Source organism: Epinephelus lanceolatus, chromosome 6 (assembly GCF_041903045.1).
Source record: "Epinephelus lanceolatus isolate andai-2023 chromosome 6, ASM4190304v1, whole genome shotgun sequence".
NCBI lineage: Eukaryota > Metazoa > Chordata > Actinopteri > Perciformes > Serranidae > Epinephelus > Epinephelus lanceolatus.
Window position 1 is genome coordinate 2,605,560 of NC_135739.1, and position 22,072 is coordinate 2,627,631.

A 22,072-nucleotide genomic window follows, 5' to 3' on the forward strand; every position below is an offset into this window, starting at 1 on the left:
GTGCCACGTCAAGCGTGACGTAGCAGGAGGTGTAGTCCGGGTGGGAGGCGACCAGACCAGTTCAAGAAACCTCACACCGAGTGGCATTAATGGTCTCAGAGCCGAGAGGAGCACCAGCGAGAGGTGAGGGTTTAATATTTCTGTCATATCGTCTTTTATGTTTTCACCGAGCTATGCTAACTGTTAGCATCACTGTTAGCCGGTTAGCTGCTAGTGTGTGCTGTGGCGCTGTCAGTCGCGTGCTGCTGCTGCTGCTGCTGCTGCTGCTGCTCAACACAGGGACTGATAAATGCAGTTTGCATTGCGAATACACTCATTGTGAAGAGCACAGCTCAGTGATAGCAGCTTATGTCTTTACACTGTGCTAATGCTAACTGTCCTGTGCTGTGAGTGAAGAGATAGAACAGTTAGCCTCTGTGCTTTGGTGAGGATAGCTTCAACTCAGCTTCAGCTTCAACACTGAAGACTCGAGACAGCCTCCTGGAGACACAGATAGGAAGCATTATGAATACTTTAAATCACAATTATACTGTGACTGTATCTAACAGCTGTCTGCTTTAAGCAGTGCATTGGCTTTTGTTGGTGTAGCCCTCAGCATCCCATTCAAAGGCTCAAAGTTCCCCTCCAGGAGTGCTGTGATGATTTCCTGGTCCAGCAGGCTGATCACTGTGGGTGTGTGTGGTCACTGTGGGTGTGGGCTCACACACACAGACTAATTAAACATTCCAGTCCTTGTCTCAATTAAAGCTTTACATAGAGATTCAGTACAAGATGTCATGTAACTGTCATACTGGTTGTGCTAGTTTTACCAGCAGCTGCCAGGAGAAGACGTAGACAATAGAAATACTGAGGCCATGAGTGTAGTTTTCCTTAGATGAACTCCACCCACATAAAAAAAAGTTTTGACTGGTCATCAAACAAACCAGGATGTTATCACAGTATGGCGAAATGCCAGGTGTGTTACTGTGGTGGGGGAAACCAAAGTCCTTTTAAACATGAATAAACAGACGCCTGAACACAATCAGATTTAGATTTAAAAACCCAACTTGTGTAGTGTGTGTTTAATTGCTGAATGTTAACACCTCTTGATGCCTTTTATAACTTCTTAATTTTCAGAAATATGTCCAAGAGCATGACCTCAGTAGCTATCTTTCTGCTCATTAGTGACCACTCATCCCATCTTTTCATCTGTGTTCCAGTGTGGCAGAGTTAATCAAAAGCACTGTTCATCATGGACCCAAACGCCAGCGGACTCGCCCAGAGGTTGGCTGAAGCCGGCCAGTCTCACCTCCTGCAGTTTTGGAGCAAGCTGAGCCCCGAGGAGCAGGTCGAGCTGACCAGTGACCTGCAGCAGATGGACTTTCAAGAGATCAACGGCTTCTTTGAGAAGGCCATGGAGATGTCCAGCAGCAGCAAACAGGAGAAGATGGACGCCCGCATGGAGCCGGTGCCTCGGGAGGTGCTGGGGAGTGTGACGAGGGACAGGGAGAGTCTCAAAGACTGGGAGTTAGAAGGTGAGCTCTGTCAAAACCAGCACCGTGTATTCATTTATACAATCCCTTTCTGTACACTTTTATTTGACTGGAGTAATGCTACGAGGAAACAAAGAGGATATTTTTTAGTTTATGACAGTGTCATACAGTCAGCGTGAACATTTGCATTCTTGCTTCGTAACTGCAGGAACAATTATTCCCAAGAAAGACTGACGCCTCGCAGTCTTGTTATGCAACTGTCCACAGTAAAGTCTCACAGGTGAGGCAGACGAAATATTTCCTGGTATTAAACTGAGAAGCCTAAAGGGGATTTAAAACATCACATGGTAACCCAGATGCTTTAATGCTGAGATGTGACAGTGGGCCTTCTGGTATTCTCGGATGATTGACGTCCCCGACCAAAGCAACGTTTTTAATGAAACTCTGTGAAATCACTGAGAAGCATCAGAAACTGTCTGTATAAACTCACAAACATCCCCAGTCTTCTGTGTAGATTTGAAATATGAGTAAGTCAGCTTGTGTGGTTCATTATGTTTTGCGCAATCCGCCTTGCAGTGGGGGTCTCGAGCATTTAGTGAGTCTGCTTAGTTTTTTCCTGGGGGAGGATGACAGTGGAGACGGGAGGCAGAGAACATCTGGTCTTGATTTGTGCCTGACGTAAATAGTGTTTCTGTTTGACCCTGATTCATGAGGTCACTCTGCTCTGTTCGTACCAAATCAGTGTGCAGGGTGTGGTGTGTGTGTGTGTGTGTGTGTGTGTGTGTGTGTGTGTGTGTGTGTGTAGTCAAAGTCTAGCAGGCCCGCCCAGTCCGCTGGTATAAACCTTGTCTCCTGGCACTGGTAAGAAGAAAGAGTGCTGTCACGTAGCAGCAGTTTATGTAAGATAAACTGGAACTGTTATAAACCAGTGGACCATAATAAAGGCAATTAGAGACTCAGGTGGGGTTATTAGATTCCAGTTCAAGGCTAATTTATCATGTTGCCAAAGTCCTGTAGGAGCAGTTATAGTGTTTGGTGATGGCTTAATAAATTTTATTAATCCATTTCATCAGCTTTTTTTGGTGACGTCTGTTATTATTTATCTAAGAGGTCCTTACAAGGCAGGATGCACTATGACCATCAGTAGAGATTAGATATTGTGCTCATGCATAGAGATGATCGCCTAGATGTGTTTCACTATCTTAAATACACTTAATAGCACAAGGGGTGTAACGATACATTGATCTGGATTGATTTATCCATTCATTGATCAACAATCCAATATCAGTGATACTTATTCATATCTTCAAGATATGCCTTTATATTAGAATTCCCATTTATACCTTAGTACACCTTCTTCCTAAACATTGAAACAGACACTAGGGGCTGTCCCCAATACCATTTTTGGGGCTTTGAAGCCTCAGGCGGAATTAGATATGATGCTTCGAAAATTGTGGTCATCATTCATAAACTTTGCTGTACAAAAATTGGACTAAAAGAATTTTCCTTTTTTTATTGAACCAAAAACGTCTCCGAATTGTACAATAATCACATCAAATAAATTACAGCCATAGACCATAGTGGTGCAGTGGTTAGCACTGTCGCCTCACAGCAAGAGGGTTCTTGGTTCAGGGTTTGAACCCAGGTTGGGGGAGCCCCTTGTTCAGAATCTGCATGTTCTCCCTGTGTCAGCGTGGGTTTCCTCCAGGTGCTCCAGCTTCCTCCCACAGTCCAAAGACATGCAGGTTAACTGGTGACTCTAAATTGTCCATAGGTGTGAATGTGAGTGTGAATGGTTGTCTGTCTCTATGTGTCAGTCCTGTGATAGTCTGGTGACCTGTCCAGGGTGAACCCTGCCTCTCACCCAGTGTCAGCTGGGATAGGCTCCACCCCCGTGACCCCTAACAGGATAAGAGGATCTGGAAAATGAATGGATAAAGGATGAATTTCGTGGGCTATGTGGTATTTTTTGGGGTAATATCTGTATAATTAACCAAAACAACAACCCAGATGCATTTGAATACTGATTTGGACGTTGATCACCACGGCAACAGTCGAAGCTGCAAAGCCTCAAAGCATTTAGGACAGCCCAAGTTTTCATCCGCCTCTTTTTATGTTCATTTTCAGTTTGCACATAAAAAATCTTGAGTGGAAACGTCAACATTTTTTGATAAATCTTGGAATTTTTACGCTTGTACGAGGTTGAAATGTTGATGTATCAATAAAAGGCAAATGTGACTAAGCGCTATGGAAACAGAGTCAGCAAATAAATGATGATGTACATTCATGACGTCATCTCATAGGGCACTGCAGGCTCTCTTCCTCATCTATTAGTGGCTTTTAACACACATATATGCACACAGGGCTGTTTCCATGGTCCAGTGTGCTCTGTTATTGTACATGCATTGATTTCCTTCGTTTGAGGTTTGACTTGAGCTCTTTTAATTAGGTTGTCTTGTTGCTCAATGAACAAACTCCCAATACAGTACAGTAGTTGTTGGAAAATTCAATAAATCTGCATTTTCTTTTGCTAATCGTCTGAAATTTGGTTAAAATTTGTGCTACATTTGGGTGGAAACCCAGCTAGCGGCAGGCAGCCAAGACAAAGACAATGAGCATATTAAGTGATCTTGTCTTGTATTGATCGCAGGCCCCTGAATTGAATCAAAATCGTGGAGTGGCAGACTTTGTGACATCATTGTCCAAAGAGTTGATACATCGTATTGTGCTGAAACTTGTGATTCACGCCCCTAAATACTACACATATTCTTGCTGTTGTCGATGTAAATTCAAATTGTTGTGCTCTGTGCTCCTTCAGGTCTGAAATGCATCTCTCAGAGTAAAGTGGCGGTCCTGCTGCTGGCTGGAGGCCAGGGAACCAGACTTGGGGTCTCTTACCCCAAAGGCATGTACGACGTGGGGCTGCCGTCCCACAAAACCCTCTTTCAGATCCAGGCCGAGCGCATATTGAAGCTGCAACAGCTGGCTGAGCAGAAGCACAAAGTCAAGTGCTGTATTGCCTGGTAAGACATCATGTTGTGCTCTGGGAGGTTATTTAGGAAGAGATGACTGAGGCATTTTAGTCAGTGAGCCCGTCGGTTAAATCGCTGCTTTATTTGAAGAAAAGAAATACTGTGTCTGTTTTCGTAACGAGAGCTGAAACCAGTTGTCCTAGTTGTGTTAACATGATGATTAACTGGGTCAAAGGAAACTCAGTCAAGGAAGTTATATTACTGGAAAAGGATTAGTTCCCCGTGGAGCAGATCAAAGGACAGTTTGACAGTATGAAAGATGGAGATAACAAGAAGGCAGTACAGTGCATAAAGTCTACGTAACACTGCAGTTAGGGCTTTAACAGTCACTGGACTAGGTCATGATATAATCCTCAGCAGGTCTGATTCTGTAAGGAAGTTGTTACAGTTTAATTGTCTGTCATAAACTTAAACTTTATGTTTCTGGGTTTGGGGTGGCGTCAGTCTTGTTTTTGTGAACAGCGGCTGAAGACATTTCCTACAGCGTCTTTACTTGGAATAGTTTTCTTTTGCATGTATCCCCTCTTCTCTCAGCTGTTTCACACGTAATGTATAAGGAAAACAAATAATCAGCAAAAAGTTTAGAGCTACAATGATTAGTCGGTTATTAAAGTAGTCGACTGACAACTGTTTTGATAATTGAATAATCATTTTAGTGATTTTTTTTAAGCTAAAAAGTCAAACATTTGCTGGTTTATGCTTCTTAAATGTGAGAATTTGTTGCTTTTCGTTTTTTGCACATGATAATAAACTGAATAGCTTTGGATTTTTTGACTGTTGTTAATAATAGATTTATAAAGCGGTTTTCTGGAGACTCAAAGATGCTTTACCGAGAACAAGAACAATAGGGGGTTGGCATCAGCAGACTTGAGAGTGTGGGAGGGAGTGTGCCAGTGGAGGAGCTCAGACAGGTAGGGGGGAGCCAGGTTGTGGAGAGCTTTGTAGGTGACAGTGAGGAGTTTGAAGTGGATACGCTGGGGGATGGGGAGCCAGTGGAGGTTAGGAAGGATGGGGGTGATGCGGTCACGGGTACAAGAGTGTGCCAGAAGAAGAGCAGCAGAGTTCTGGATACACTGAAGTTTCTTGAGAGTTTTGGATAATGAACCATAGAGGAGACTGTTGCAGTAATCAAGTCTGGAAGTGACAAATGAGTGAATCAGAGTCTTTGGGCTGAAAAGGAGAGGGATGGACGGAGGCTGGAAATGTTCCCGAGGTGGAAGAAGGTTTGATATGTTGGTCAAAGGAGAGGGTTGGATCGAAACTGACACCAAGGTCACGGACATAGGGAGTGGAGCCGTCAATGAAGAGGGAGAAGTTATGGGTGGCTTTGAGAGGAGATTTGGGGCTGATGATGATGACCTCTGATTCTGATCTGAAGTTTTAGGAAGTTGGTTTGAAGCCAGGATTTTATTTCAGTGACGCAGTTGGTGAGGGTAGAGTGAGTGGCAGGATGGATGGCTTTGGTGGAGATGTGGAGCTGAATGTTGTCGGTGAAACTGAAGTCCATGACGGCAGATTATTTGACCAAGGGGGAAAATGTACAGGATGAAGAGAAGGGGGCCAAGACCTGAACCTTGGGGAACACCTTGGGAGAGGGGAACAGTGGGAGATTTGCAGTCGTTTATGCTGATGAACTGGTATCTGTCAGAGATGATCTGTTAAGATAAAACAAACCATTTGCAGATGTCACCTTGGGCTCTGGGAAATCACACAGGACATGTTTCAGTATTTTCTGACATTTTATTGACACAACAATCAATAAAGGAAATCATCGATTATGAAAGAATCGTTAGTTGTAGCCCCAACTAAGTTTCTTCTGTGTTGCCATCAGGTACATCATGACCAGTGGCAGGACGATGGATTCCACCAGGGAATACTTCTCACGACACAACTATTTTGGCCTGGACAAGAGCAACATCATCTTCTTTCAGCAGGGCATGCTGCCAGCCATGGACTACAATGGCAAGATCATTATGGAAAACAAAGCAAAGCTCTCCATGGCCCCAGGTAAGTTTACCCTTTTTTGCTTTTTTTTATTTGTGACTTTTGGCTCTGATCCCGGTGTTGTTGTGTCTTATTTGGCAAGTGAAGTTCGTCTGTGTTTCAGTGCCTCTGTGTCTGTATTTCAGATGGGAACGGGGGTCTTTACAGAGCTCTGGGGAACCAGGGCATCCTGGATGACATGGAGCGCAGGGGGATTGGATTCATCCATGTGTACTGCGTAGACAACATCCTGGTCAAAGTAGCAGACCCCTCCTTTATTGGTTTCTGTGTGAAGAAGGGAGCGGACTGTGGAGCTAAGGTTGGTCACACCTCCTGCTCTTTGTGTCTTCTTTTATGATTTACAGTGTTAGCAGCACCTTTTAAGGATTTCAAATACGTCTGCCTCTAATTACACATCTTCTTTCAGCAGTTCTAATGTATGAAAGTAAATTATCAGAGATTAGGGTCCACTGTTTGTTTTTTTTTCAAAGGTGCAATGTGTAAGATATAGCCAGAATTTTAGTTTAATACATTCACAAAATGAACTAACATTATCAACATGATGTGAAGAAGGAACTGTTCACCTAGCCCCCAGCCTGTCCTGTTTCACTTGTACCTTGAGAGGCAATAATGAGTCACTGTAGCGTCCAGTTTGCCCTCAGTCCACCATGAGAGAACAGAGGTCAAGTCCAGTGTTAGTTTTGTTGTTTGGAGATACCTGTGATCTCTCCTGACATAAAGGTCAGCCATCTTTTTATGTCCTCAGCTTCCTCTTCTGTAATTGGAAAAACCTTCTTTGGTCCCATCTTGTTTGTTTGTACTTCCTGCAGACACAGTTTGGTCAACCACATACACACTGCACTGGGCAAAGTTCACAATGGCTACCTGCGTCAACATGGCCGGGGCCAAGGTAGCTAGCACACTCACCAAGCCCGTTTAGGCAAGGTCCGTGCTCACGATCCAGGCAAGGCCAAGAAACGTCCGAGTTCAGACAATCTGAGGTCCGAAATCCACGATACTGGTGTTGTTAGGTCAGCTACTTCAGGCTGTTATACAGCCAAGCTAAACTAGCTTGGCTAAGCTAGCTTTCAGGCTTACTGTCTTAAATTGTTTTCTCAATGCAGGTGTTACTTAAACCCTAGTCTCTATATACAGACTCTACATTCAGTGAATGTAGAGTCTGTAGGCAAACCCCGGAGATCTTGCCTCCTGAAGAAGAGCGGAAGAGCCCTGGTTTCCGGTTGTAGGCTGTTTGTAGTCCGCGTGATATTGACCAGTCACGTTTGAGCCGGCTGCAGTTGTTGCCAGGTAAAACGCTCCGTGCGGTGAACTAACGAGTCGGAACATAATTGGTGTCACTGCAAACTCTGAAGTCAAACGCCGAATACAGCCGATGAGTTCCGAGAATGCTCAAACCCAAACTTTAATGTGTCCCGAGCCAGATAATCTGAGGTCAGAAACCAAATATTTGTTGCTTTTTGGGCAAAAACTGTTGAAAATCCAGGTGACACACAAAGACAGACGATGTAACTAATGACAATACAAACTGTACTGAAAAACATTGCAAATTGTGTCAATTTATCATTTTGATGCGACCGTTTTCTTGCTAAAATTGAGTTAAGCAAGATATAACATAAACCAGTGGTTCCCAACTGGTCCAGATTTCACCTTAGTCATTAGTTCAAGGTTCACGCAGTTTAATACATGTTGTCGAGCTAGTTAGCCGTCTCTGTTGAGTGGTTGTTTAGTAGTCAAACAGGAGACAGCACTTCAAAATAAAAGCTCTCTGCCAGAAATTCACTGTACTTAAAAATAAGGTGTTTTTTTTACAAACTTGACGTGTTTCAGAGTCACTTGTGGTCCATTCAGAAAAGACCCGGGATCCACTTTTGGTTGGGAACCAGACGTAAACTGACATAAACAGCAGTGTTAATTGATCCATATGGAGCTAAAATTCTGCCCCCTATTGTTTTGGAGCCTGCGGCCAGGCATTACACATTGCACCTTTAAAGATCTTAAAGTTGTGGTTTCATAGTGTGACTTTTTAAGAATGACATGTCAGAAGCTGCACTTGAAGAGAGGAAAGATTATCAAAGGTTGACACAGCAGCTGGTTGTTCCTGTCATAACGTTGCTCATTATAGTGCACCTGCAGCACTGATGAGCTCAGTTACCTTTAATCAGACCAGGAAGTAACGATAATATTGTAAGGATGCACGCACGCAATGATTATAATCGAACAGGGTGAAAAAAGTCCATATTAGTTATACAAATACTGGTGTGTGTAATAAGAGTGTAAGATTGTTACAAGTGAACAAATGTCTAAACCTTGAGGGTTGATTGTGATCCAGTCTGATCAGTCAGTCTAGTTTTAAATTCCAGAAGTGCCTTGTATTAAAAGGCGTGGTCGTCTGCCCTCTCTACAGTTTAACTGTCACTTTATAGGCAGCTGCACCTTCCACAGCTCACCACTGGGTGGCGATACAGCCCACTGTGTCTCCTGCTGTAGTCTCACGGAGCAACAAATTCATCACAGCTTTCTAGGAAACTTGAGGGTTGAGCCCAGAACTGTTCCTCACTCTTCATCATGGTCTCAGATAACACCAGTGTGATGTGGAGATGACACTTTTTCCGAAACAGTTTCTCTGGACAGAGTATGCTTTCCTTTTGGGAAGGAAAAAGCTTTTCAGGGTACAACGGTTGAACTGGAAACTTTTTTCCACTAGTGGATAAACACATTCATGATTAATTCTAACTCCCCAACCCCCTTTTTTCCCCCATAATCCCCTCATTTTGTTTGGTAGTGTCAGTACAGGCAACATACTGTGCATGACATAAATAGTTGGGATGTGTCTCACAGAACGGGTTCATCAGTTTAAGACACATTCAGGAAGAAAATTTACCGGCAGAGCTAGTTTTACCAGCTTCTCCCTTTTTGCTGTTACAGTGACTCGTCCTCTCTCACATATTTAATTCATTAAGAAAGATGATATAAAGCAACACATGGCATTATATATGGCTAAAATCAAAATGTACATCTCTTGGTCCTGCAGCATAACAGGGAAAGATTAACAATGATAAACTATATACAAAACAAGAAACATTGATCTTGTTGGATTCCTAAAGGACAACAACACCCTCAGTAATCGCATTGTGTGATCAAATCAGCTGTGTCTTTTCCTGACCTCGAAAAACTTACTCATGCTTTTGCATTCTCGCATCTCGACGACTGTAACACACTGTTTACATGCCTCAGTAAATCTCCAGTAGCTCCGCTTCAACTGGTGCAGAACGCTGTAGCTCGTATTTAAACTGGGACAAATCGTAGGTCACATATCACAATGATTCTCGCTTCCCTCCGCTGGTTGCCAGATAACTGGAAAACTGATTTTAAGATTCTGTCAATAACTTTAAAAGCTCAACATGATTTAACCCCCAGTTATATGGCTGAGCTAACCTGTGCTTGAAGTCATCACCTGAGTCATCGAGGCAGGTAACTAAAGGTGACCGGGATTTGACTATTGAGGCCCAGAGGCTTTGGAATTCTCTGCCTGAGGAGATTGGGGCAGCTAACACATTACCCGTTTTTAAATCATTGCTTAAAACATTTTATAGGAAAACTTTCTCTTTTAATGTCTGATTTGTACTTTTTGATTTGTAACTTTTGTGTTTTATTTCCTTTGTATTGTTTTGTTGTCGTATTTCTGTGCACTTTGTGAAGCACTTTGTAACCCTGCTTAGATGAGTGCTATACAGATAATAACAATGATAGTTATTATTACTGTAGACATGTCATATGCTATATGTTGTTAGACATCCTGCAGCCCATTCTGTATAAAATAATGAACATGTTAAATCAGATTTATTTAGAGAGCACATTTAAAAACAGCAAATGTTGACCAAAGTGCCTCACGAAGCAAAACACAGGAACCATCAAATAAAAACAGTCTTAAGTTGGAGAATGTTAGTAAGATTAATAAGAGAATACAATATTTTGACAGAATCATAACACAGAAATAGCATCGCACAAACAAATAAAATACTGAAAGTACATGTGTCAGGCGTGTCATCATCCTGAGGCTGAAGGAAAGAGATGGGTCTTAAGACGGGCTGTAAATGTTTTAGTAGAGGGGGAAGAATAATTTTAACTGAAAATGCTCAATCACTTTTGTTTTTACCTGGGTTTGAGGAATTTAGAGCAGTGATTGGTCAGCAGATCTGAACGGCTGGGAGGTGGATTGGGGATTAGGGAGGCCTGTAAGAGGCGTACGCCACTTCTCACGGAGAAGTTGTGATCAATAAAAACAGACTTGATGGGAGAAACTTTGACCCATGCTTACGAACATTTTGGAGACAGAAAATTGGCGATGGTGGTACGTACACTTTAAGTATGAATCCTTAGCACTTTTTTATGGATTCTATGTATTCTGTATTAAACTGATGACCAGTGAAGAGAAGACATGGCCACTGTGATGTCACCCATCTGTGGACTCTTGTTTTGAATCTGGCCATCGCCAGCCTGCCGTTTTTGGAGCCAGAAATGACCATATTCATACGAGACGGTGGAGCTGGGTGGATCTGACTCACAGACATCCTGACCCTTAAAGTGGCCATGCCATTAATTATGCGTAACTACCTTAAATAAGTGAGCCTTAATATGAAACGTGAGTTATATCAAATTCACTCCCATATAGTTGTCATCAACAGGGAAATTAGCTAAACTGCTCAAATCAGGTTTATGTACCAGGCTGTAAACATTTCGGCTGTGAAGTCAGAGGGGACTGACTCGCTTTTTGAGCCAGCCTCAAGTGGCCATTTTAAGAACTGCAGTTTTTGGCACTCTGGTGTTAGTCTCGCCACCAGACAATCAGAGATCTCCGCCTTCTGATAGTCTGGGGACACTCCTTTCTAAAGTGTGTTTAACACACCGGAGAAAACGGCCGGCAACAAAGCAACGCCTCTTGCATTTTTGAAAAGGACACGCCTTCTCGGAAATGTGCGCTCCCCCTTTTCTCATCCGCAAGGAAACAAACACACAGAGAGCTTGAAAATGGATGCCAAGAGATTTAACTCTGTTTCATCAAACGTGCGCTCAGTCCACAAGATTGTGGAAATGAAGGACTTACAGCGACGTGAGCCATTTTGTACCGCTACACGTGTTTCTAGTGGGACTATGTTTACGAGCACAAGAGTTCAGCGAGCCACCGAAGGACCGCCCTGCAGATTTACTATTGGTTCTGCAACGTAGGGAGTTTTTTTAAACTCTGAAATTGTATCTGCCCATCTAAACACAAAATCAGGGAGAAAGTCATCAGTCTTTAGTTAAGCAAAGCGTCTAAAGACTGACTTGTGAGTCTACTCTCATGTTGGCTTAAATTTTCAGCCCTGGAAGTTGCTGCTGATGAAAAATAGTGGCTGGGAGATGAAATGCAACACCATTCCCAGATCTTAGTGACAAGATCCTGCATGTGACGGAAATTCGCCTGGAAAAAATGCCGACAATACTGTAAAAACAATCCAGAGTGAAGCTGGACGTGACTGATTGGCCTGGTAATATCAGCTGGTTGTAAAAGATGTTTGAGCAGTTGTTGTCACGGTTGCCACCAATATAAACTGGAGAGAGCCGACATGCAACCAGCAAGACAAAAGCTTTTGTTGACTGATGCTTAAATGAGTGATGATGATGAGGTCAAGATGTCGCTCTTGAGCAATAGGATATGATCATAGACTTATTCATACATCTGTGACTAACCATTGCTGCCAGGCCTTCCATACTTAGATTTAGAAAAATGTTCTTAATGCCATGGCGACTTCATCCAACTCATCACGCTCACATTTCATCACAGTTGTGCTTCCACTTCTGTGCGGTGGAGCGGAGATGGAAGGATCAGATCAGAGCACAGTCCCACCCTCCCGTCATAAATTACTAAGCTCCACTACAGTTCATGTGGCTTCACCACCACCACCCCTACCCCTCACTCCACCCCATTTACCAACCCCCTCATCAGGACTCCGCTCTGTCATTAGCTACCAGCAGATGGGGAGAGGGTTTTTTTTTTCATTCAGTGCAGACTGTAACTCGTTGGCTGTACAGAGTGAAGTACACTTAAGAAAATCTGATCCTTAGAGCCGTTTTTGAGTTTTGTTCAAATATTAAGAAACAGCTAGTTAGAACAAAAACTCACAGTGAGGCGTCGTTTCATAACTATGGTCCACGTCTGTGGAGCAGCCTGAAGACCTGAGTGTTGATGTTTTTAAAAGCAAACTCAGGACCTACCCTTTTATCCGGACTTATAATTGAACATAATGTCTTTTTTTAAAATTTTGTATTTATCATTATTGTGTATTTAGCTGTTTTTTTCTAGCTTGCATATTATTTAATTTTGTTATTTATTCATTTTAACTTATTTATTGACTGATTTAAAATTGTTAGTCTCTACCATGACAGTCTTTGCCTTATGTGCGTGTTTTATTGTTTTTATTGTGTGAATCACTTTGAGTTGCATTGTGTTTGTATGAAAGGTGCCATAAATAAAGTTTTATTGATCGATATACTGCCATCATAATGTTCAAAGCCCTGACACACTCTAAACTTAAGTATGTGCATCTCTGTCTGTGGTGTAAAACTGTGGAATAAACTAGACGAGGACACAAAAATGTGCATTAACTTAAAACAATTTAAACACAACTACAAACAATCACTCTTGGTCAGCTATAAAGAACTGGACTGCTAATTTTGTACCTTATACTTTTTTAGAAAGGATTTTATTTAGCCTTGTATGTGTATAAGCAGGGCTCTATTTCATATTAAAGATTAAATGTTTTAAATTTTTAAGATTCTACAGATTTATCAATTATGTATGTGCTTATATGACAATGTAAGGGGGGGCTGAACATGATAAGCTCTGCTTCCTTCAGCCCCTTCTCGAACTTGCACGTTATCACAGTGTGCCATTTTTTTTTATCACATTTACTGCCTGTTTTTATGCTTGTGCTTGTTTGAGACAAATAAAAATCAAATCAAATCAAACTTTAGAGTTTAAATAGGTGAGTAACCAGAACACAGTGTTTTTTACATATTTATGACAAGACAAAAATGACAAACACAGCTCAGCTGCATCTCAAATTAATATTCAGTTGCATTACCTGTTGACCTGCTATCGCCCCTTAAAGATCCCCATTACCCCCCCAAAAAAAGACAAGAAAAATGTGTCTCAGTGGGTTAAAGCTGACATATGGATTTGATGTGTTAATAGTTTAGTTTTACAGTTTTTTCGTCAGCAATTTGCATCAACAAAAATCTTCTTGTGTCCTTGTTTGCAGGTGGTGGAGAAAACCAATCCAACAGAGGCAGTGGGTGTGGTCTGCAAGGTGGACGGGCTTTATCAGGTGGTGGAGTACAGCGAAATCACCCTGGCAACTGCTGAGAAGCGCAGCGCTGACGGCCGACTGATGTTCAACGCAGGAAACGTGGCCAATCACTTCTTCAGCTTCTCCTTCCTCAGAGACATAGTGCAGTAAGACTAATCCACACTGTGCACACACACTTTGTGCTCTTCTCTCTCAAGCAGCTGTTGTTTCGTGCAGTGAGAACAGTAGCTCTGCACCGTTATAAAGTAAATGTGCTGCAGTGAACCAGCGTCTTTTCTCTCTGTTTATACATCAGGAAGTACGAGCCAAAGCTGCAGCACCACGTGGCCCAGAAGAAGATCCCTTATGTGAACGCGGAGGGTCAGCTAATCAAACCAGACAAACCAAATGGAATTAAAATGGAAAAGTTTGTCTTTGACATCTTCCAGTTTGCCAAGTGAGTTACAGTGCATTTTTTCCACAGAGGGCACAGAGTGTGTGTGACAGCGTCAGCAGACAGCCGATCACCTCAAAGTAAAAGGCCTTAAAGTACTGAGAGTACAATGAATATCTTATGCTCCTTATGAGAGGTGGCTGGATTGCATATGTTCTCCTGGCAGGCTTCTGGGCTCTGCCTTTGACTGGTCCTTGATCTGTCCTTCCATGCATGAACCAACCCCCTTTTTCCAGTCCTGATCCCCATCCACCAGCCCCAGTCCTGTCATTGCTCCAAGGTCTGGTCCAGCAGACTGAGCCTGCCAAGCTCCCTGCAGGAAGATGGAGGTTTATGAGCTGTTCACTCATTCCACCTCCTCCACGGCTGCATGACATCAGCCTTGAGTCACGTCACTACTAATAGAACTATACATCTAATGAAAGGATTCCTGTAATGATTGACCGATGGAAAAACACTGCAGACACGTCCAGCTTCCTTCCAGGTTTATTCGTTGTATTTCAAAGTAAAAAGGATGAGAAGTAGTTTTCTGTGCTGCTGTGGAGATGGATTACAGTCGTGCCCAAACTGGCAGTCTGGCGGCTTTAGCAGAATCCAGATGGGCTGACTCACTTTGCAACCAGATTTTTAAAAAGTTCTGCCCTTTTCTGTTCTTTCTCTGTAGTTTGGCTGAGAGTCTTACAGTGTGTTGTGTGTGCCACATGTGCCATATGTTGTGTTAGAAGCTCTGATCATATCCATAATGGTGATTTTATTTGCTTCTGCTATGTAACACATCATTTCTGACTCAGGCACTTGGCCTTGTTATGTGATTAGTTTGGATCAACATTTTGGCGCTGTGGTCACACTCCATGTTGTAGGATCACATGACGCACACTGGCATCAGTCACACAATCATTACAAAACAATGGCTGTAAATCAAAAGATACATTTTTCCGACTGTAAAATGATGTAGGACCGGAGTTTGATCCATTCAGAAACTCAGAAAAACCCAGTGTGCAACCTTCATTGCAATGAAAGGGGTGCCGTCTTGGAGTGAGGTGTCCAGTTTTCTTAATAATACCTCAACTTCTGATTTATCTTCTTCATATCAACGAATCATTTCAGCTTTACAAGGGAAAGTTCACCTCAAAATAAAACAAAATGTGTAGTTTTCTCCTCACCTGTAGTGCTACTAATCAGTTTAGATTGTTTGGGGTGTGTTGCTTAGTGTTGGAGATATTGGCAGTAGGGATGTCTGCCTTCGCTCCAGTATAATAGAACAAGATGGCGCTCAGCTTGTGGTGCTCAGAACGCCAATAAAAATACATTTGAAAAACTCAACAGCAATGTCTGTCCAGAAATCATGACCTGGTTATTCAAGATAATCCACAGACCTTGTTGTGAGCAGTTTCATGTAGGAAGTATTTTCTTTCCACTAAACTACACCCGCCAATTGTATCACTGCGCAGAAGGAAGCGTGCATCTACTACTAGCTCACCTAGCATCTCTGAGCTAGCTAACATTAAGGTGCGAACATACCAAACCGACACCAAAGAACTAGCAGCAATGAAAGCCAACTGTTGCGTCGTCTACGTCGCCTCACGTCGCCCTGTGTCAGTTGCATTTGAACACACTACACGGACTACATCCGACGGCCAAGTAGCACGTACGTTCTGCGCCTGCGTGAGAGAGAGCGGAGTGAGAGAGTGGTACATCCTGTCAGCCGAGGGGTTTCCTATCTGTGCAGCCGAGCACCGCAGCACCTCCACGGACTATTACATCCAGACGGTCCCGGTGTTTCCTCCGCAGGCTCCACTTCACTCAGCTGCCTGATAAACCCGCTGCTTCTTCCCACTTTAACCTGAATAACAAACCAGGGCTCGGTGCTCCGGTTGGATCCAAACAGAGAGCCGGGGCTAGCTCAGAGACTAGCGGAGGCTAACTGGCTGTGCGTCCCTCCGGTCATGCTGCGGCTAACGCTCCGCTAGCCTCACATCTCTGATTTGTTATTCAGGTTAAAGTGGGAAGAAGCAGCGGGTCTGTGGGGCAGCTGAGTGAAGTGGAGCCTGAGGAGGAAGCACCGGTTAGCCCCGGTTTCACTACAGGCAGATTCACTCGCTACAGGGGCGAGGAAATGAAACCTGAACTGCCAATCAGAGTGATCTCTCTAACTGACAAGCTCCGCCACCAATTCAACATGCTCAATTGGCCAAAAATCCGCCAACACCGAAGTGCCGATGGTGCTGGACACACCACAAAAACTAGGGTGACAGACGCTCACCAACGGCCCGACTTTGGTCGACCGTCGACTTGGTGTGTCAGGGCCTTTACAGCTCAGTGAAGGACGATGCTATTAACATTTACATCTTGCACTGTCAGGAGCAGGAGCCTCTCCTCCATGAGTAGATGCACGCTTCCTTCTGTACGGTGTGATACTGTTGGCAGGTGTAGTTCAGTAGAAAGAAAATAGGAATTTATGTAAATAAAAACATGCTGGTTCCTTCTATTAGAAAAAGAACGCCATCCCAGTTGCTGATAGAGCAAACAGTGATGAGTGCCACAGCTGTGTCTAGTTATAAATCTAAGGGCTGAATGTTATACCTTTATTGGGTACCTTTGCTGCGTTTGCCTGTGTGCTGATGTGCTGCTGTGCGTCTGCAACAGGACATTTGTGGTGTACGAGGTGCTGCGCGAGGACGAGTTCTCCCCGCTGAAGAATGCAGACAGTCAGGATGCAAAGGACACGCCCACCACAGCCAGACACGCCCTCATGTCCCTCCACCACCGCTGGGTGCTCAACGCCGGGGGCCACTTTATCGACGAAAACGGCAGACATGTGCCCGCCATACCCAGGTGACCGCAGCCAGCCTGCTGAAACACAGCATCATGCTTTCACTTCCCACGATTCACACACACACACCATGTTTGGCATGAACACAGAAACGGGGTCTTCGATGTCACTCCCCACACTTTGTGTACAAATGCATTGGCTTTGTTTGTTTGTTTGTTTGTTTGTGTTATATTCTTTTAGCCTCACACTCTCACTTCCCCTCCTCCCTCATGCTTGGTTTGCTCCTGTGTGTCCCGTGCAATGTTTCCAGAGACGGAGCAGCAGGCAGTGTCACAGATGATGGCAACAGAAAGTAATTATTATCCCCCTGCAGTACTGAGTGCATGGTGATGGGGTTTTGGCTTTCTTTCCTGCTCGCTCAGATGTGTTAACACTATATAACATTGCTCCTGATCCCCTCTCCTTCATTACCACTGAAAAGAGGAGCCTTTGTGGACGCATGCCAGGCGGCAGCCATTTTTCTGTCTCTTAACAGTCAGCTGTGATGAAGGAAGTGACAGCAAGGATCAGTTTAGATGACTGAAAACACAGTGTCCTGATCAGATGATGTACAGTCATAATGACCTGCTGACAGATCATTTTCCCCTCAGATGGTTGCTACTAATACACATACTGTATTGCATGCTGGGTAATGGGCACTGGTCTCACTTTCTGGTAAACTCTGACAACTCTGCAATTGATGACAAACCTGTTGATTTGTCTGTGAAATAGTTACGACAAAGCCAGCTTTATTGCTTCCTCGTCGGCCTCTGAGTTTAAATCCACCTGCTTTTTTCCCTAGACGTAATAATAAGGCCCTGTCTACATTTGTACAAATATTTTTGGAAATGGATATTTCTTCCACATTTTGGCCTCTCGTTCACACGCAATCGTAGTTCTAGGTCACTGAGAGCGCCGAGAGGACGATCAAACTTGACTATCTAGCGGCACTAAAAATCCTAACAAGGTTTCCGTATGTGTGGAAGGATCGCGTTAGGTCACTGAAAGTAAGATTTGTTTTTACTTCTGGAGAGCAGATTTTTCCAAACTGTAAAATGGAGCATTTGGGAAACGATGTAATCCACTCAGCTGGCGCATCCTCATTGACCGCGGTTTTAAGTCCACCAGAAATGACGGTTTTGGATGAGGTTGAACTAGCAGATAGTGAGATTGTTGTCAATGAAGAGTGCACAGAACACTTTTGAATGTCCAGAGCATCACCTGTATCTTTGAGTGAGCTCATTCATGTTTGTATTGAATGGGAATCAACATGATGTGATCTCCAGTAGGTGTTTTGAACAAGCTAACCTAAGCCTCATGAATGGATTATTGAACAGGCCTCAGGGCCTAAAGTGTCAGGGCCCCCTCTGGCCTCCACCTGCACAATGTCTCTCCAATTAACACATACTGACCAGGAAGAGACTCAAAATGACCTCAAAGAGATGCAAAGGAGCTGCAAAGACACACAATAACTACAAAATCAGGCAAAACAACCATAAAGAGACACAAAATTGACCTTTTGCTAAGACCCGTCCCTTTGTGGTGGTTTGTCAAGCTGTCAGTCAACATGTGCACACAATGTGATGCCACACAGCTGGTTGAATATCAGCAAAGTTTCCCTGCTTCCCTTCACTGGTTCCTGTACAGCAGGGTCGGGCTTTGTTTCACTGTTATAATCATTACAAAGCAAAAGCAGCATGTGTATACATTCAGTAGGCTGTATCTTCAGTAGCTAGCTAGCTAACCCTACACTTTACAGGGTTTGATTTTGGAACAGGGAAGAAACGTATACCTTTTTCCAACCTCTCCAGGTAACAAGTATCATTAAAGGGATAGTGCACCCAAAAATGAAAATTCAGCCATTATCTACTCACCCATATGCCGAGGGAGGCTCAGGTGAAGTTTTAGAGTCCTCACATCCCTTGCAGAGATCCAAGGGGAGAGGAGGTAGCAACACAACTCCACCTAATGGAGGCTGACGGCGCCCCAGATTCAAACGTCCAAAAACACATCATTGAAACCACAAAATATCTCCATACTGCTCGTCCGTAGTGATCCAAGTGTCCTGTTAGAGCTACAGGCTACAATGAGGCTAAAAACTGAGTTCAAATGACGTTTTTCCAAACAACTTTTTGTGTCGGGGCTTCAGGACACTTGGATCACTACAGACAAGCAGTATGGAGATATTTTGTGGTTTCAATTATGTGTTTTTGGACGTTTGAATCTGGGGCGCTGTCAGCCTCCATTAGGTGGAGTTGTGTTGCTACCTCCTTACCTCGAAGAGACTCAAAACAACCACGGGAAAATGACACAAAACCACAAATGGATGCATAACAAACACAAAGTCAGTGTGTCTTGCTCCTGTGTTGTAGAAGTGGTGGGGCTGTTCCATATATGTGCCCAGCGGCCCGTGGTTAGCCTGTACATGTTACTATCTCTGTGACATGGGGAGACTGCTGAAGACAGCTAACGTCAGTGAGCGTTCTAGCACGGGCAGATATTTTGTAAAACGACCGTTGTGTGAACATCAATTTTTAAAACAGACGGGAAAAATATCTGTTTTTATTAATATCTGTATGCGTGTAGACTGGGCCTAACTGAGCATGTGCTTCAGTAACATTCATGGCGCCCATGAATGTTATTCTGGCTCTTAGTTAAAGGGCTTTTTCTTCACTCTTACAACTTTTCCTTTATTCTAATGATACAGCTGTGTGAGCAGCTGCTCAGAAAACACCTGATGTGTGATTAGTGATTGTTGTCTGTAATGATTATCTAGAATTAAACAAGCTGAGTGAGGGCAATGTGGTGGCAGGTTCTCCCAGTTTTGTTCTTTGGGTTTTCAGGAGCACTGGGATGAGACACAGCCACATTACCTGCCACTCATCTGTTTTCTTCTAGAGGAAGTTTGTTACGGGTCAGAGGGCTAATCACTGGTCACGTCTGGGAATGATGAGGCTCTAATTCTCTGCCTTTTGAACTCTAATCACAAGCCGCAGTAGAAGAACAGCTGTGTCGAGGACGTACAGCTGCGTCTCTCAACTACAGTCCCTCTGCCTTTTCATGAGATGATCACTCACTCTGTTTGGCTGTTTTCTTCTTCTGATCCTCCCTGAATTCCTCCTTTTTCCAACGCAGCCTGAAGGACGGAACAGACCTGCCAATCAAATGTGAGATCTCCCCACTGGTGTCCTACGGGGGAGAGGTAAGGAGGCGAGGCCTACTGTGTTAAATGGAAACTCCAGATGTTCTGCTCCTGCTGCCGACCTGAAACACTCCGTGCACCCACTAACAATATCCTGATGGTGTTTACTGCTTTCAGGGTCTCGAGGAGCTGGTGAAGGGACGAGAGTTTCATCCAAACCTGATGATCGACGAGAACGGAGTCCAGGAGCTGGTGAAGAACGGAGTTTAGACAATGAAGCTAGAGAGAGAGAGACAACCCAAAGACCAACCTCCCTTTGTCTCTCAACGTTTGCGGGGAGAAACTGTGATGTCATCGCTGTGCAATAACAAATGTCTGCGTGCATGTGTTCACGAAAGAGGCCGTCCTCTTCAGAATGAATGGACGAGCCAGATGAAGTGTCATCGTTTACTTTTCAGCGCCAGGTTTTCTTTGCCTTGTATGTTGAAGTCACACTTAGTTCATGTTTGTTTTGAAGAGTACTTGAACGCAGCACGAGATGAAGGACGAGATCCCTGTCACACCGACTGGATGAAGCAGTCTTCGGGTGCATCTATTTATTTTGCTTATGAGACTTATTTTTATATGATAGATGCTCTATAGGTGGAAATGACCATCTACTCATTTTACCTGATGATTTTTATACAACATCTGACTGAGATGAAGTGATCATAAAGATGTTTCTTACTAGCATGTAATCAAGGTACATGGTACTGTGGGCTGTGGGGGGTATTTATAATATCTGCTTCTTTCTGCTTGTAATCACTGAAGATTAGATATTATTCAGCTTTAAGAGATGCTATGATTTCTATCACCTTTATTAAAGAAATTTCCTAATTGGAAAATGTTCTGTGTGTGTGTGTTTGATGACCTGTGCACATACAGGCTACATATTTACAGTACAGTGTGTTGTGGCATATAAACATTTCCTTTTAGAAATAAGCATTGGTACATTTTTGGACAAATCAGCGCACACTGTGTGAGTGTGTGAGTTTCACTTGCCTCTGTCTGCAGAGTGTGTTTTTTGCATTATAGCTGCTGGTGTCTTGAATCAGAGTTTCCAGCACATGGTTTATGTTTAAGATGGGCCAGAGCATGCAACACTGCTGCTGCTGCTGCCGCTATGCAGGAAATATTCTCTGTGGCTCCTTTCTGACTCACTTTCTTTCTTACTCTCCAGCTCCATTACTGTATTACGATGCAAAATAACTGCAGTATGGGTGCTTCAACAGAAAAACACTTTGAATGTGTCCCAGTCTGCTTGTTGATCTTTGCACAGATTTAACAGTCTTGTGCATTGGTAGGCAACCTGCGGCTCCAGAGCCACATGGAGCTCTTGCTCCTCTCCAGTGGCTTCCTCTGGCTTTAACAAAAAGTTATACGCAAATTAATAACGTTTTTTTAAGACTGTAATTTTCATTTATCAGTGTTGTAGGCCTAAAGTGACTCTCATTTCTTCATTTAGAAAAATGTGTAGCTTTTACACTGGATAAATGCTCAAAATTTTCATGAACCTCAGTCTAGGCTAGCTATGGATTCCAAACCCAGAAAACAGAGCATTTAATGGTGTGTGCACCGATTTGTTTGCTTTTACTGCAAAGCTACAACGTTAAAGCACCAAATAATCATAAATAGCCCGGTGTAGAGCCACTTTGTGGTGAAACCAGTGGTGTATGGGCCCCAGTGCACACTACTGTGCATGTGTTGTCTTGACAGAAATAGATCCTTGACATCAGACATCAACATACACATTACCCAGCAGTCACCACTGCACATTCAACAAAAACAT

General features: G+C 43.5%; 1 protein-coding gene across 2 annotated transcripts; it reads left to right on the forward strand.

Annotated features, from left to right (window-relative positions):
• On the forward strand, positions 1-21,128 carry uap1 (UDP-N-acetylglucosamine pyrophosphorylase 1). 2 transcript variants are annotated; one of them, XM_033622605.2, is made up of 11 exons: positions 1-123; positions 1,200-1,514; positions 4,291-4,495; positions 6,336-6,511; positions 6,634-6,806; positions 13,810-14,003; positions 14,153-14,293; positions 16,937-17,125; positions 17,374-17,415; positions 20,238-20,304; positions 20,422-21,128. In XM_033622605.2, the coding sequence occupies exons 2-11, from the start codon at positions 1,232-1,234 to the stop codon at positions 20,512-20,514; spliced, it is 1,563 nt and encodes a 520-aa protein (XP_033478496.1). In that variant the 5' UTR covers positions 1-123; positions 1,200-1,231; the 3' UTR covers positions 20,515-21,128. The 2 variants fall into 2 exon arrangements, with proteins under 2 accessions (XP_033478496.1, XP_033478497.1); XM_033622606.2 differs by lacking the exon at positions 17,374-17,415.
• The last annotated feature ends 944 nt before the right edge of the window (positions 21,129-22,072 follow it).

Coding starts and splice junctions, on each gene's coding strand:
- uap1 (XM_033622605.2), top strand. CDS start 1,232: ATGGACCCAAACGCCAGCGGACTCGCCCAGAGGTTGGCTGAAGCCGGC. Junction 4,496..6,335: donor GTCAAGTGCTGTATTGCCTG/GTAAGACATCAT, acceptor TGTTGCCATCAG/GTACATCATGACCAGTGGCA. Junction 6,807..13,809: donor GAGCGGACTGTGGAGCTAAG/GTTGGTCACACC, acceptor CCTTGTTTGCAG/GTGGTGGAGAAAACCAATCC.